The sequence below is a fragment of the Alosa pseudoharengus genome, unplaced genomic scaffold (assembly GCF_046254945.1).
Source record: "Alosa pseudoharengus isolate Yale_2024_CS ecotype anadromous, Long Island Sound unplaced genomic scaffold, YU_APseudo_1.1 YU_APseudo_1.1_scf_11, whole genome shotgun sequence".
In the NCBI taxonomy this organism is placed as follows: Eukaryota; Metazoa; Chordata; class Actinopteri; order Clupeiformes; family Clupeidae; genus Alosa; species Alosa pseudoharengus.
Genome location: NW_027468576.1, coordinates 11347108 through 11364244, shown reverse-complemented (window position 1 = coordinate 11364244; position 17137 = coordinate 11347108). Strand labels below are relative to the sequence as shown.

The following is a 17137-nucleotide window of genomic DNA, read 5'->3' as shown; positions in this document are numbered from 1 at the left end:
CTTCTCTCGTTTTATGTTATAACATCGAGCAGTGAAGGAAAGGTTGCCATCTACTGGTCGCAGATGCTTATTCACTGGTTGGTGAATGAGTTAGGACAAGTTTGTTCACCTTGATCAGTTACATTTTCATTTTTTTGTTTTTACAACGGTGCTTTTAAAGTGACAATAAGTGATAATTCCAGGGATTATGGTATTGACAATTCGGTGTGCCTTAAAATAGTTTTTACTGTTTCCTGGATGCTGTTCAGCTTTGAATAACCTGTGTCTGTGTATCTCTTTCTCTCTCTCTCTCTCTCTCTCTCTCTCTCTCTCTCTCTCTCTCTCTCTCTCTCTCTGTCTCTCTGTCTCTCTCTCTGTCCCTCTCTCTCTCTCTCTCTGTCCCTCTCTGTCTCTCTGTCTCTCTGTCTCTCTCTCTCTCTCACTCACTCACTCACTCACTCACTCACTCACTCACTCACTCACTCACTCACTCTGTGTGTGTGTGTCCAGGAGCAGGCCCATGTGCTTGTGTACCACCCCACGCCCAGCCAGGCACGACTGGCCACTCAGCTGACTGAAGAGGAGCAGGTGCGCATAGCTCAGCGCATCGGCCTCATCCAGCACCTGCCCAAAGGCCTGTACGACCCCGGGCACGACGCCGCCGAGAAGAAGATCCGAGAGTAAGCCAGACACACGCACACGCACGCACGCACACACACACGCACGCACACACACACACACATACACTCACACTCACACATGCGTTGTCACACACTCCCTCTGTACTCTGCCATGGTCCAGCTCACTGGATAGTAGGGTTAAAAGGGGAGGTGGAATGCAACCTTAGTGTGAAAGAATAAAGAGCTTTTTAGTCAACCAACATAAATGTACATAAATAGTATGTGTGTGTGTTAAGAAATGAATGGCAAGATGGCTCTGCAGAGGCCCCACCAATCCCAGGAGTCAGCAGCTGCTCTGCTTTCTCCCCAGCTCTTCCCAGTGTCCATGCATGTACCCTGTGTGGACTACAGGGGGCGCAGTGGGTCATAGAAATACTGTACATACAAACCATGCAGTATACTGTATTGAGTTCTTAAGACCAGTGGTTCTTAACTGGCTTTGCTTTGGGACCCACAGTTTCCCATGTTCATTAAGTCGCGACCCATATTTTTTTTTTACTGATCAAGCCAACAGATACGGTGAGCTACATGAGACACGTGAAGTGCCTGTAGGTTTACTTGTTTGGAACATGCTGGTGTTTGGCATTACATTTGTGAAGTCTTCAACTCCTGATGTCTCCTTTCAAAGTACTCAATAGGTTTGTCTTTGACAGGGGTGCTTTGTTTCCATGTTGCATTTTCTCTTATGTGCCAGCAATTCAGTGAACACCGCACACTGGGGTTTCGGTTTTGTCTCAATTTAATTGAAACCATATCCTACTTCAAATATTATAAGGGTCATAGCCTACTTGTCACCGCTAAAATTATGTCTAACATAACCAGTCACATAAATATTGTCTATGTCCATGATAATGACTGACATAAAAATGTCTATTAAAATAAAGGTCCAATATTAGATCTAAGCAGTGACGGACTGGGATTAAAAAACGGCCCTGGCATTTTCACCAACCAGCGGCCCACACGGGGACGCGCATGCATGTGCCCGCAACACACAGACATAACTTCACATGCACAGACATAACACGTTTGTAGCCCCATTGGTGATGAACTCTAACTTTAATATGCATAAAGACTGAACCAAGAACATGGATATATCAATGCACAACTCCAAAAATATGAAAATGAAAAAAGAATAGCCTAGAATAGGCTACATGGATTTCTATGCAACGTCACGAAAACATGCGTGCGCAAGAGGCAGAAAGCACCATAGAACAGCATAGAGCAGTGCTCTCCATGAAAAGAACAAAATTAGTTTTTGTGCTGAAAACTGCACCAATTCGAAATCACGATGGTTAGAGAATGTTCAATATGTTCAATATCCCTAAAGGAATGCATGTCTTCGCCAAAAATGACAAAATACGATGTTAATGCAAATGAACGGCAAACTCTGAAATATAGCCTGAAATGAGATGTTATTATCATTGAGACAACAGGGGACCAGGGGTATATAAAAAATTCCGATTGTAGCTTACAGCAGCCGACTATTTAAGTCAAGTTTATAACACTGTGGCACCAAGCGTCTTCTGCCCCACGGCTGCGCGCGAATGTAGGCCTAGTTTTGTTGGTAAACGGGAAACCCATCAGAGCAGCTGCTCCACAAACGTGTCTTAATTAACGTCATGCAGTTAACAAGGTGCGAAGGAGCTTGCTCATCAGCATCCAAGTTCATTATAGGACCTCTTTCTCTGTCGCCATCAGCATAAAGGCCTCCAAATTATCCTGTGACAATCGTGTCCTTAGGCGATTCTTGATGAATTTAGGAGTGGAAAAACTCCGTTTGCATGCCACTTGAGTACATGACAGTGTTAGTAGGAATTCATTTGCTAACCATATATAGTTGTAGGCACAGGTAAAGAGGTTTAACTGCTGGAGAAGGAAATAGCAACAGATTGCACAATTCTTGCAGGTAGCACATTTCTTGCTCACCAGGTTTATTTCTGTATCTTCCTATATCTCTTCCTATAGCACCTTCACTGAATTTAAGCAGACATTCTCTTATGTTTCGAAGTGCATTTGGGGGCAGTTTATTAGCTTTTATAAGGGGAAAATTCCGAGGATCAAGGCATGCTAGATCGGCAATTCCCCGTGCTGAAGGAAGTAGACTCATTCGGTTTTGAAATTCCCAGAAGTCATTGCTTCATGTAGCCTAACTTTTGTAAACCAATAAAAAAAATAAAAGATGCAGGCAGCATATTTATTGTATTCCAATTTCAAACAATGCACTTTTAAATCATTTGATTGAATAAGGTTACAAAAGAATGTAGACTGATGTAAATATTGAGGGTCACCATGACTGTAGTGTAGAGACTCATGTCTGGTATAAATACTGATCAGGTTCCTATTATGAAGGAGGAAAAGGGAGTTAGAGATAAATGGCTTATTCGAAGCCATTTAACACTATTGATGCTTGATAGTGGGCCGAGAGATATTGTAAAACCGTCTTTACGATAAATGGGCCGCGCAAACCCGACAAGCATGCCGCTCCGTGATTGGCCGACCCAAACGGCCCACGAGGGGCCGCAGCCCTTCGGGCATCTGCCCAAATGCCAGACCGTCCAGTCCATCACTGGATCTGAGGTAGCATTTTAACCTTTAAACACTGTTCGTTGCTACCCCCCTTAATTTACTGTTCGCGGTCAAATTTGACCGATAACTGCTCTTAAATACCAATACCATGACAAAAATATTATTTAATAGAACATTATTGTAAACAGACCCTTATTAGAACATTAACATCTACATCACGTGTGTTTGTGGGTGTGTGTGTTTCTGTATGTGCGCGTGTGTGTGTGTGTGTGTGTGAGAGAGAGAGAGAGAGAGAGAGAGAGAGATACACAGACACAGGTTATTCAAAGGAAACGGAGTTTCCATGTGTGAAAAATGCATAGTGTGCAAACATTGGTGGTTTTCCTGCACATGTGGCAACATGACAACATGAAGTGTGTGTACAGTATGTGTCTGTTTGTGTGTGTGGGGTGTGTGTGTTTCTGTGTGTGCATGCATGCCTGTGTGTGCGAACATTGGTGGTTCACATGCACAAGTGGCAACATGACAACATGAACTGTGTGTGTGTGTGTGTGTCTTATGTGTGTGTGAGTGGGTGTATGTGTGTGTGTCTGTTTATGGGTGTGTGGGTGGGTGTGTTTCTGTTCACCCCTATTCACGTATGTGCGTGAATGCCTGTGCGGACATTGGTGGTTCACACGTACAAGTGGCAACATGACAACATAAACTGACAACATGTACTGAGTGTGTGTGTGTGTGTGTCTGTGAGTGGGTGTACATGTGTGTGTACTGTATGTGTGTCTGTTTGTGTGTGTGTGTGGGTGTGTGTGCTTCTGTGTGTGCATGCATTCATGTGTGTGGGAACATTGGTGGTAAGTTGTAGGAGTGTGTGTAAGGAGATATATTTTATCTCCTGGATGAAATATATACTCTTTCCCATTAATTTCCTATGGCGGTCATTTTTTACCGTAAACAAAAAAAGTGTTTCTACGTTGAATAAATCACTCAAAATTCAAAGAAAGTAGTCAAAATAAATTCTATGTGTTCAAAAGCCTTTTGTGAAGGATATCATAAGATCTTGAGGCAATCTGATGAAAAATGCCATATTTATGGTACAGGGAATGAGTAAATCGGTCATTTTTGACCGGAACAGTGTTAGAAGGTTAAATAAGTTATTTTGTTTTTGCTTGTTTTTAACCACAAGCTCCGTGACCCACCCAGAACGGTTACGCGACCCACTTTTGGGTTCCGACCCACCAGTTAAGAAACACTGCTTAAGACCATGGGACTATTGTGTGTCTGATGAACACTTGTTTCAGGGCAGAATATCCCCCACACACACTCACTTTAATATGCTACTGTTTGTACTCGTTCACACAGACACAAGACATATTTCCACATTATGTAAAAGCATTGCACACATATTGTCAAAAGCCTATATCCACAAAATACCCTCATATTTTTTTCACAATCATGGTAAGCACTTGTTACACAAAAAAATAAACCGAAATATTAAACCACCTTATAAATATAATTTAAACCTTCTTATAAATATAATTTATAATATATCAATTATGAATTTTATGAAATCAATTATGTTTTTTGTTTAGTGTACATTCACTGAAGGATAACATTTTTCCCAAAGACTCTTAACAGTGGCGACTGGTTAGCCTAAATATAGTGTACAAATACTAGTTTTTGTAGTGTTGATTATTGTTCCTTAAGTTAACTTCATTTAAGTAAGACGCGTTAAGTTGCATCATCATATATGCTTATATGCTGTACTTTTTATTTTTATTTTTTAAGTATATTTTTTGGGGCTTTTATGCCTTTTAATGCGACAGGATTAGTGGAGAGTGACAGGAAGTAAGTGCGAGAGAGAGTCGGGGTGGGATCCGGAAAGGACCACGGCACGGGAATCGTACCAGGTCGCCGGCGTATGGTGCAGGTGCCCCAGCCAGTTGCGCCATGGCTGGGGCCATATATGCTGTACTTTTTGTAGCATATAGAATATGTGTTGAAGTGGACAATAACTTGACGGGAAACTTTAGTGGCTAAGCTTTAGAATATCAGTTACCGGTATTATGATTGTATAATTTGTATCTGGAAATTTAGCTGGTAGGCTGTTACTAAGTTTGGTGCATATCTGAAGTATATCGTCAGCTAAATTAAGTTCAACCAGGTCAGTTATTTTACATGTGTAACATAATACAGAATACAGAATGTCCTAGTACTGTCCAGTTTAGATTTAGTTAATTTAATATGTGTAAATGGTGTACAGTTTTAGGATAAAACATACATTTTAGGATGAAAATGACTTGTAACTGTGTTTTGCCAACAAATGGTATTTTTGCACTTTCCCCAATTGTCTAGGTTAATAATAATGTCAAGCACTTACCCTGATCGTGAAACTACTTATGTCCAGGAAGATGAAAGTAGTTTCCATAACTGCACTCTGATATTCTACAGAGATCTAGCATGTTTGTGTTGAAAACAGTGATGTATTGGTAGGGGCACACATCATCCTAGGCCATCACACTGGCAACAAAGGATTCAGCACTATATCAACAGACGTTGACTGAGGCACCAAACTGATAAAAAACAAAATAATGACTTACTGGTTGAGAGTGCCTCATTCAATCCTAGCATACACTGTGCAAGGCAGTTCTGGTTGTCAGTGCACGTGAAGTTGAACATTTCTAAGATGGTTTAGTCTGAAATTCCCCGAGCATTGTACAAATCTGACTCGTAATCATAGGGAATGTTTGATTGTGGTCCGTTCTGCTTAAGAAGGTTCTGCAGCCCATTAAATCCAAGGGTTCATGTTCTTATTCCCCCATGGACTTTGGATGTCCAAACAATGCAATATATGAAGTAAGAATATGAAAAAGTGAAAGTGACTGGGTGTAATTAGTGTAAGCAGATTGTCTTTGTGTATTATTGTTAAGTAGATGAGGATAACGCCATTTTTTCAGGATTATTGAAATCCAAGCTTCCATCTGATTCTAAATGTTTTGTGATACAGCAACAGATAAGCACACGTACACACACACACACACACCACACACAAACAAAAGCATTGCTTTTTGTCACATCGGCAGTTTTACTTCCACCACTTGTGATGTCTATTGTGGATATGAGCTGTCAAAACCTTGTGATGTGACATTTCATGGGAAACACTGTTGACTGACCAATATGTATTCTGTGTGTGTGTGTGTGTGTGTGTGTGTGTGTGTGTGTGTGTGCGTGTGTGTGTGTGTGCGTGTGTGTGTGTGTGCGTGTGTGTGTGTGTGCGCGCGCTCTCTTAGGTGTGTGATCTGCATGATGGACTTCGTGTACGGAGAGCCCATCCGGTTCCTGCCCTGCATGCACACCTACCACCTGGACTGCATCGATGACTGGCTCATGCGGTCCTTCATCTGCCCCTCGTGCATGGAGCCCGTGGACGCCGCACTGCTCTCCACCTACGAGACCAACTGACCACAACCCCATCAGGCCCAGGGCCCAAAATACACCAGTCACACACACACACACACACACACACACACACACACACACACACACACACACACACACACACACACACACAGTCACGGAGTGGCAGCCAATTGCCTGCTGCCACTTCAGACTCCCATGACGTTCCCATGATGCATCATCAGCCCTGCAGCTGAGCGAGCAAGTGGTGGTGGTGGTGGTGGTGGGGGATGGAGAGGGCAGAGCAGCTCCTGTAACTGTGTAGTGAAACCGATGCTCCACCCGAAGACCCCGACCCCTGCCCACCCCACCCTTAAAGACTAATGACTCTGCATGCCTGGGCCTTGGCTCTGTCCAAGGAAGCTTTTGACCCAGCGAAGAGGAGAGGTGTTGTTTGGGAGGTGTGTGTGTGAGTGTGTTTGTCTGTCAGGAAAAACCAAGGAGGAAACAAGTATGCACAAGTGACCACACTGCTGACGCCGGTCACGTAACCACCCCATCTACTTACGGACAGTCCGGTTTCTAGAGGTTTCCTATTCTTTACCTTGACTTGTATCTGTTCCACAGACTTTGAGGCTCATTTCAATGAGTTTAGAACCCTTATTTACTTTTCTTTCGTGAAGCCAAGCATCTGCTTGGTTATCTGGCCTATTCCTAGGTACCAAGAGAACTCCTGTCGTGTGTGTGTGTGTGTGTGTGTGTGTGTGTGTGTGTGTGTGTGTGTGCCAACAGTTACTGGCAATGGGCGTGTCTCTTCACACTCAAAATATCAAGATGAATCGTAGAAATGAAGACATTCTATACGTCTTCCTTCCGTGTCATTGACAGGAGTCGGACTTTGGCGTAATCATTTGGCTTTAAAATATTTGTTAGTCACAAATGATAGTTTATTTGTTTTTGTTTATTTTGTAGTACTTTCTTCCCCTTAATTTAATGCTCCTGTCCCTCTGTCAGACTGAATCGCTTCGAGTCTGACTATGCTAAGCTACTTTAGTGCACTTATCACGGCATGTCTAACTGAGACCATGCGACGTATGGTAATCTAACAAACACTGGAGTTCCTAAATCAGTACTTGTCTGGCAGTAATCATACTTCAGTCTTGGTTTCTGTTTTGAGTCACAGTTATGCAATAGAACTCACAGTGAGTCAATTAATGATTTGAAATATGAGACTGTTCGTGAACAGCTGTTTTCGTTACTCTCTTTTGACTCCAGCTTTCTTGTGGTTTGTTTAGTTTTTTTTCTTTCTTTCTTTTTTTAACTGCAACTTAAGTGTGCTTGTGTGACATGTTTTTGTCATGTTCTGAATCACAGAAAGCATCCCAAGTAATCGAGTTTACGTAAACAAACAGAAAATATACATTGCAATACAAATCACTGTAAAATTGAAAGGACAGTCTCTGGACACATGGGGTTAACTGTCTTTTGCTGTCGTTGCTGGAATACATTTTTGTCCATCCAGAAGAGTCCCTTGGTGCAAGGCAACAGTAAAACTCTGCCTTCCTATACGTGTGGAGGAGCGTGTTAGTGTCACAGAGCCACTTATGTTTGAGTCTGAGCAGTAAGCAGTGCAATGCAAACCTCTTCCCAGAGCGAGCGAGCGAGCAGGGAAAGACTTGTAATTGGTCCTTGGAGGATTGCATCTATTTGGGCTTCTCAGGTGGATTGGGATACATTTCCACACTTCCTCCTTTTGCTACTTTCAACTGATGGTGAAAGCACAAGAAATGAGTCACCCATGCCAATATTCTATAACGGAGAAATGTAACACTTTTCCATGCATTTGAATAAGGAAGTGTACACGTGTACCCCCCCCCCCCCCCCCCAGCACCAGCTCTCATTTGGGATTCAGTTTTTTTCCCCTAAATGTCATGTTTCATGTTTTCCATATCATGTAAATGTGGAGTGAATCTGATTTATGACTGATTTATTATGATATTTACGACCATTTCGGAAAAATACACTTGGTGTGACAAATACATATTTGTTTGTTTGTGTGTGTGTATGCATGCATGTTATATGTGTGGGTGTAGGTGGAAATGCTTATTTGGCATCACACCATCCAAGGAAGTCTAAGTGGGCTCTCTTTTAAAACTGCTAGGCTAACATTGCCGAATGCTAGGGTGAGGGTCCATTTGGAACATCCTTCTGTGAGTTTGAATGGTGGTGGTCCACTTCCTGTAAAGTCTTCTGGGAGTGTCACGTCTGCTTTGCACAGAACCTTTTGTTTATCGTGTCACTTTGTTTCTCATTCGGTCTGGGTCTCCGATGCCTTCAGTCACATGACACAGATATGCATTTTGATTGGTTCCTGTGGCTGGCACAGGATTTTGTCGGCTGGGCTTGTGGTTAAGTAACCAGTGATTTGGTGTACAGTGACGGAAGACTGCAGTACAGACACACACAGATGCCCTGAGGACAAACCTGGTGCATGTAAACGGGGATGACCCCCCCCACCCACCCACCCACCCCCCACACACACACACAAAAATTACTGTAAATGCAATGTAACACATTACAACTGATCCCATGTGGTAAGGCAACAAGTCATGCGGACATATGTGAGGTGTGTATGATAAGTAATGTGTGCCTGTGAGATTGTTGTGTTTTTTTTCTGGTTTATCTCTGTAAGTATATAAAGGCATACAGTGTACTACAGACAAATAATAAATAGAATCTATGCTATGGAACTTCTGTCTTGGTTCATTTTGTCCATATGATGACACACACACATTCATCCATGCATATTGATTATTTTTAGATAAAATTAGTCTAGATAATTTCATTGTGCCATGAGGAATATGCCACTGTGTTGTACAAAAGGCTGTTGGCATGATTTGAGAATTAGAAACTGTAGGTCACAAGAATTTCACCTTCAGCACCCAGACTACATGGCATGGTTTATATTTCACCACCAGAGGGCGCAGGCATGCACTGACAACTGCAGATGCCCTCTGTTAAAATCTTAGTCAAAGACCTTTTAAGGTTTGGCTCAATATGGATTACTTCAAAGTGCATTTTATAAGACTTATATGTACATTATTAAAATTACTCCTACATACATGAAAATAAAACAAAATGAAACCAGTCACAGTGTTTGTGAGAGAAATTCACAACCCAACTGCATTACAATGGATTACAAATACCTCAGAACCTTGTCTTATAATTTGAAACAGTTTTGCAATGGTTCTGAAGCAAATCTCAGCGTCTGTGGGCGGAAACGGCACTCTTAGCATAGGCTGCACTGTCCCCAACCCCCCATGCACATCTCTACTCTCTCTCTAGTGGAAAAAGGAAGTATGAAGCCTCTTCGTGGCTTTAGAACATCATTATTCACCAGACCTGTGCAATGACAAACCATAGCTTTCTTTTATATCATTATTCACAAGACATAGCCAGGACAAACCACTTAGAGCCAGGACAAACAGTGGGCCTCCTCATCCTGTTCACTGTCATGAAATGAAATACTGAAAACAAATATTTGTTTTCCTAACATTTTGCTGACATGTGGTAACGTGGTATACAATTGAAGTTACCATTGTTAGTAGTATTAATATCTGCAACAAAATACTGAATATGTATCATACCACTACACATGGATGCTGTAGTATTAAGCATGCATGCCCATAACACTTATCTTTATGAGATAGAGGAGTGGTATTACAAGGATGGCACTCTACTTACCAAGATAGCTCTATTGGTGCCTTATTAAATGGCAATGTCTAAATGCATTAAATTCAGATATATGTTGTTATATTCTTGTGTGCTCTGGCTGTCTGTGCGATTCACTTTAATGGTCAAAATGTCTAACCAGTGACTAGATAAAATCGAGTGTGTGGTGTTGATCAGTGCTATGTGTAAAGGGGTCACAAGGTACTACAAGAACACAATGCAATTGGCCAATCAAGAGGCATTTGAGCAGGCACGAAGCTGCTGAAGATCTGCACTAGGCCAAAGGGATCAAACCTTCATCAGAATCTGCCACCATTGGTTGTGAAATGTACAGTGGCGCCATGCACCCTGACAAGCTCTTTTGCCTCTGGTCCTGTACAGGGACACCCTGGGTCCCACCATCCCTCTTGGGCAGTGTTACTGGGCAAAGTTCAAGGATGACTAAATATGGGTACTTAATTGCTCAACTAAACACTAAAATATTCAACCATACAGGAAATGTGGGTACATCATTATATTGACTTGTAGCCAACCTACTAAAGTTGTTTGCTTAAGAAATCCTAATTATGGCATTTTTCAGAAACGCTTTAGATGTTTCTTGGCCTATACATGAATTCAAAGGATGACCTTGACCTTATATTTATTTGACCTATGAATTTTAGTGTAGCCACAAAAGTTATTTTGAAGTTCCACGTTTCAGAAATCAGGTCACTATCTTTGGAAACTGACAAATTTCATAATATAGGCCTCTACGAAATTAGGCCGGTTTACATTGTATCAAAGTCTGAACAGCAATAACAATATCAAAAACGTGTATGCTAATATTTCTTAAGCCTGACTTGTGTGATATTTTGGCACAAACTTTTTTTAGAAGTCACGTAGGCTATTACTGTTTCTCGTCTAACATTACATTTGAAAATGTAATAGGCCACTGTTGCACAATTATTTTCATGAAACCACTTCGACTGTTATGACAATCTTATTCGTCGTTTCATTGAACTTGAAACAATGAACAGGCCTAGGTTACTCCCAGTATCCTCGTATAATGTAAGTATACAGTCAAACGTTCGCAAATCTTCACCAATGAGATTTCATTATGAGTATTTTCAAACTTTCTGAGGCGAGCTTTCCAGCTGATCGACATATGAATTTCCTTTGATCATGCGTCTCCGAGAATATGCACTTTGTGTCAGAGAAGCATCCTGCACAAGTGTAACTGTTGCCATTTAAGGCGTAGTTAAATTTCCAAGAATATAACAAATAAGCCATACAATTGAGACCACTGCGACACTGTTTTAACATTCTCGGTGTTTTAGGAGGTCACTGTAACGACGATTAGTCCACAGGGTGTAAAAAAATGTCAGCATGGTGTATATATTCACATCAGAGTTCCTTGTGCCTCCAACGTGAATGGCAATAGAAGGAAACTGACAATTACATCGTTTCAACATATTATTTTTACTTACAGCCTTTCATAAAGCATACAAATAATTCAAAACTCACGATAAAGACGTCTCACTATAATTCAGCCGCTCAATACCGAACCAGGAAGAACATGTCCATTCATGCCACTTGTGATATTTCTTCAAGGCTACGTTATTCTCGTGCGAGATGTAAAAGAATAGTTTCCATGTTAAAATATTGTCTTGTTGTTCACTATTCTCCTGGTTTTGTTGACGAAACGTCCGATTTTTTGCACGTTGTAGAGCTGAAGCGCCAGAATTTGAAAGATTGGCAGCAAAACTAGGATATCATTCCTCCCACCGGCGTAACGGTCTTATTCTTTGCGCTGCCGCTCAAGCGTCTGTTTGCCTCCTGTTTCTTGTCGTTAACTCTATTTTACACGTGTTGAAACGAAGAATCCATTAAATTGTTTCTGTCCAGAGACTCGATAAAATATGCCACTTGCCTCACGTTACCCATTGTTGTTTCCTACGAATCAAGCTGGCTGTAGCTATGCCATTAAATGTAGCTAAAATGCTTCATGCTACAATTATAAAAGATGATTATATCTAAAGGCCTAGAATATCCTGTAAATCATATTCTTTGCATATTCAGGCATATAGCCATTTTCCTGAATAGATCGTTTCATCTGCAAATAAAACAGACTGGCCATTCCTTTGACTAAACCCAAAACGCGTCCCTTAGCAATATTGTTTTTTTTTCATCATGTTAGATGTGTATCTACAAAATAACCACAAAATAATATCTACAAACCATTTATTATTTTAGCTACTTTATTCACAAAGCAGACATAGTTAGTGCAATAGAACACACTCAGCACTTGGCTACATTAGGCTACTGCATTTTTCTGTTCTGAAATACAGTATTTCAGTAATACAGTCTTTGGTACACAATCAATATCGAATAGTTCACATTTCATGGAATTCTTTTTGTTCGTTTTCCAGCCTATTGGCTTTTGTATATGGTGCTGATGATTGTACAACCATATTGTCAACGTGCAGTCTTCTGCCATAAAACAATTCAACCAGGCTGGTGGCCATTTGATAAGGCCTATTTATGTAGAGTGAATTCCTCAATTGTCTCGAAATGCAGTGTAGACCTACAACGAAACCAACAGATAATATTATGGAAGAATACACCGCTGTGTTTACGTTACCAAATTAACTGAGTCTGTCTGCATTTAAAAAGAGGTAGTTAGCTTTCCTATATAATCCTGTTGACAGCTACCCCTGTTTCACTAAATTGAGCAGTCCACATTAGTTTTGCTGTGAAAACACAAATGTTTCTAGCCACTGTGCGGTGGAGCTTCTATTGTGCCTTCTGGCCAAGTCGCACGGGGTCTGGCCTGACCCGTTTAGTTGAGAGGGGTCGGAGGTGTACGGCGTAAGGAACTGCACAACGTCCAGGTGACCCGATTTTGCAGCAAGGTGCAAGGGTAGGTTTCCGCCATTGTCGATTAAATTGACATCGGCTCCATGATGAACCAGGACCCTCAGCGTGTCTAAAAACCCGTCCCTGGAGGCGTCGTGGGCAATGGTCAGTCCCAACACAGGGTCACGCACATTTGGGTCCGCGTTCGCTCTCAGTAACGCATCCGCAATGGCTGGATTCCCGAGTTTCATTACCTGTAGAACACAACGAAGAGGAATGAAACCCATTATACATCTGTGATATGTGATTACACAATTTTTACACAATTACACAATTTTGTTTTCGTATGGTCCTACAACTGTATAGAAGATAACTGGCCGAGACATTTTTAACATAAAACGGTGGAAGCGTTAGTGCAGTATATGGTACATGTGGATGGCCCCACATAAAAAAATTTCATGATTTACAATGCGTAATAACAACGAAATCGACATACGTGCTTTCCTTTGCATTTTTTAAATGTGTGGTGTGCTCTATTGGGAATAGCATTTTAGAAAATTAGATCTAACACTATAATCCATATAGCCTATATGTTTTAAAATAATATTAGGTGAAAATACATCGTTGGCTTCTCTTGAAAGTGAGTCGAAACGTTTGGCAAAAAGGGAATTTACCATGTATTAGGACACGCCGTTATAAGAATCCAACATAGCCTAATGCTATATTACTGAGATGGTTATTATGAGTAGATCTGTACCAATCGCAATTTACTCGCCTGTCTTAATTGTGGCATATGTGAAATCCCGGTTACTTAGCCCAGAGGTTCTCAAACGTTTTGGGTACCAAAGGTCAAACCAAAACGCCAAGGCGCACCGAGTTATGATTACTGATTTTAAAGTATGACACACAGACAGGTTATACCAGGGGTGTTCAATATCATGCCCATATTTTTTCTATACAGTGTGTTTGAGCTGAGAATACAGGATAGTCATATGCGATGCTGACTGAGCTTTCCAATTTAGAAGCTGTGTCATTGATGCATTTTAAAATACCACTATAGCCTATTTCACGAATCTGTATAAAAATGCATGGGGTTCCTCAAAATTCTACAGCACACCTCATTTTGTGCCTTGGCACACCAGTTGAGAACCACTGGATTAGCCTATACATTCTCTGTAAAAATAATTTCAGGCCTTGGGGTGTAGGTTGATTTTTTACATAGCTTTGATATTTATGCTGAAGTAAATACAGCCTATTAAAATCCATTTTTACATGTTCAGATATTTTTTTCAACAAAATGGTAGGACCATTGAAGTGCTTATATTGTTAATTGAAGCAACTGTAAATCAGTCAGTATCAAGGATGTTGGACAAATTGACATTATGATTCAACAGTCTAAGCTTTACAAATTAAATATAGTTTGTGAGAATATTTGTGTTGAAATTTCAACAAATGAGAACAACTTTTATGCAACATTACTATTTTGATGAAACACCAGAATTACCTCGTAACATAATGTCATGCTTATAAGGACAAGTTAGCCTACATGTAAATACTTGGACATAGTTTATAGCTGAACTGTTAAGTAAGGGTTATTTTGTGTAATCCCAGGTTTGATTTAACAAGACATCACCCATAAGAGCACATGTAGTTCCCTTGACCCATTCACTATCCTACACTACACTACTGAAATGAGATCATATGCGTGTGAAAACAGAGGCAAGACGCTGTGCTCAATGAATTGCCACATGTATCAAAATTGACATTTAACAGGTACACTGATTAATATACATGTCAATATTTGAGGTAAACGTCATTGGGAATTGTAGTAGCATATAGGTCCTCATGTCAACCTCGCCGGTGTATGCAGAGGAAGAAGGCTATAGAACAGAAATGCAGTTCCAACCTGTATGGCTGTCCTGTTCAAGATGTTCTTTTCATTGGCATCTGCTCCGTTTTGCAATATCATGTCAACCTCGCTTAAATCCCCTCTTGCAGATGCCGTGGTCAGCCTATCTGCCTGCGTGCGTCCAGCCATTCTCGCCAAAAAACAACGCTGAGACGAGGAAAGGTGGCTTGTATGAGAGGAAACGACGTAGGTTCAATAAAACAGAAAAAAAAAATAATCACGGCTTTGATGGCGAGTCGTGATGATTAGACGAAGCGCAATCAAATGGTATAGTAAATAGTCTGTTACACCGAAAAAAGCTGAAACGTTGCCAGAGGTCCGCCCATCTTTTTTAATGCCATCCCCTAACAATCTGCAAAACAAGGATGTCACGCCATATCCATCCAAGCACACGATCATCACCTTTCTTGAAAATGTTTTTTTTATCCATAGGTTAAAAACAGGGCCATCCGAAACGATCTAGGTCCTCAACATCACGCAGGGGAAACTCCCAAGTGAAGGCTCATCCGAATGACCCGGTTCTACCGTGCATCTCATCATTGTAGGCTGTATCTTCACGTCCTCAGCGATGCGCATCTAAACCAAATATGACGAGGTGCAATCCATAACTGCAAAACCCTGAAAAAATATCAAATGGGTCATTAGCTGAGCTAGAATGTCTGAAAGAGTGGTAGGATAACGAAGCTGAAGTTTAGGTTATGTGTTGCAAATGGTTAACGCTCGTGCTCAGTCATAGTCCAGCTATGCAAATCCTTGGTTCAAATAGTAGCCATGACGTTTGATGCTTTATATAAACAAGGTTAAATGTTCAACTCAGAATAGATTTGGTCTTAGTAAGACTGAAATCCAATGGAATAATCCTTATATTATTTTACCTTTCATCTCTCAGGAAACTGCATGCAGGTGCATCTAGTCTTCATGGATGTCAAAACTAACCGACTGTCATTCAGGTCTAGTCCCCTCTTGTAGCGGGGTCGTTTTTTCCTTGGGCGTCTTCAGTGCTCAGCGTGTAATGCCATTTCGGTGCCCTCAGTCATAGGTCTGAAAACGGATAGAGGCAATGAGTGGATACTTTTCTATACAATGACATTTTAAATATGATGTTTCGAACTTTTCTGATTGTTTCCCGCCCATTTTAGCTGCAGAAACATATGATGTTTTATAATGCAGAGGTTAGGCTGCAGTTATTCAGAATAAATATAGCCTATCAACTCGAGGTGACATACAACAGAATCCGTGCGAAATCGTGTTCCTCTGCCAAACAGGCTAACGATACGGGTTTTTTTCTGGTTAGAGGCTATCAAGTTGCTTGCAGTTATTGGTCATAATCCTGCTTTCCAGAGTTGTTTCAATACCACATAACGTAGCCTAATACAGCGCAAGCCTTTTAGGCTACTCAGCACAAGCGATATAATTTGAAATGTAACATAGCCTACCTGGTCATAGTAGCCTACGTAGGCTATAGATTACAAATCTCCCATATATCTTCGCAACATGTCTTTTTTGGATGCGTTCGTTCATCTGATTGGTGGTACGGTCAGCAGCTGACTTCTTCAACAGAGTCCATTGCAGTTGGGCTATTTGACATCACCCATTTTTGAAATAAAGTCTCGCTTCCGCCCACTTTACTAACAGACGAGAGGCGGGGCTGATGGTGGAGCATGGAAGCAGTGTAATGTGCTGTACGGTGTACTGTAGTACGGGTTATACTATTTACCGATATGTCAGTCTAAGCAGCCTGAAATAAGCGAGCCACATGTCTGGTTTTCTTGTTCCAGTCAGTCGCAGAGGTCCAGAACGGCTGTGGTCTCCGTTCTACACAAAATGATACAATGAAGCGTGCCTATGCTAATTTTTACATTATACATTTGCTACAATGTAGCCTACGTGTAACAACATTTGTTGGGCTGTGTGAAACAAATTAAGATGCTTGCTTAGATTAGAGCAGCAGTTTGAATCTAAGGGTCACGTCACCATTACAATAGTCTAGATTTTCTGTCCCTAAATCAATGAAGGAAAAACTAGTGGAACTGTCTAGTGTGATTCCTACGTCTCCATACTTTGTTTGAAGTGAACCACTGCC

The 17137-nt window shown here is 41.1% G+C and overlaps 2 protein-coding genes across 3 annotated transcripts in view; one reads left to right on the top strand and one right to left on the bottom strand.

Annotated features, from left to right (window-relative positions):
* The window catches only part of rnf11b (ring finger protein 11b), a 32363-nt gene extending 23035 nt beyond the window's left edge, over positions 1 to 9328 (top strand). Inside the window, exons 2-3 of the mRNA XM_076278001.1 lie at positions 490 to 659; positions 6473 to 9328. Of these exons, the coding sequence (XP_076134116.1) occupies positions 490 to 659; positions 6473 to 6644 (342 nt within the window). The 3' untranslated portion in view covers positions 6645 to 9328. The remainder of the gene's footprint in view (positions 1 to 489; positions 660 to 6472) is intronic.
* A 3201-nt stretch (positions 9329 to 12529) lies between these two features.
* cdkn2c (cyclin-dependent kinase inhibitor 2C (p18, inhibits CDK4)) lies at positions 12530 to 16710 on the bottom strand. Of its 2 annotated transcripts, none has more exons than XM_076277995.1 (4): positions 16491 to 16710; positions 15930 to 16095; positions 15052 to 15672; positions 12530 to 13399 (listed from the first exon to the last, which is right to left on the bottom strand). In XM_076277995.1, the coding sequence occupies exons 3-4, from the start codon at positions 15181 to 15183 to the stop codon at positions 13031 to 13033; spliced, it is 501 nt and encodes a 166-aa protein (XP_076134110.1). In that variant the 5' UTR covers positions 15184 to 15672; positions 15930 to 16095; positions 16491 to 16710; the 3' UTR covers positions 12530 to 13030. The 2 variants fall into 2 exon arrangements, with proteins under 2 accessions (XP_076134110.1, XP_076134111.1); XM_076277996.1 differs by lacking the exon at positions 16491 to 16710 and adding an exon at positions 16281 to 16449.
* Positions 16711 to 17137: the final 427 nt, after the last annotated feature.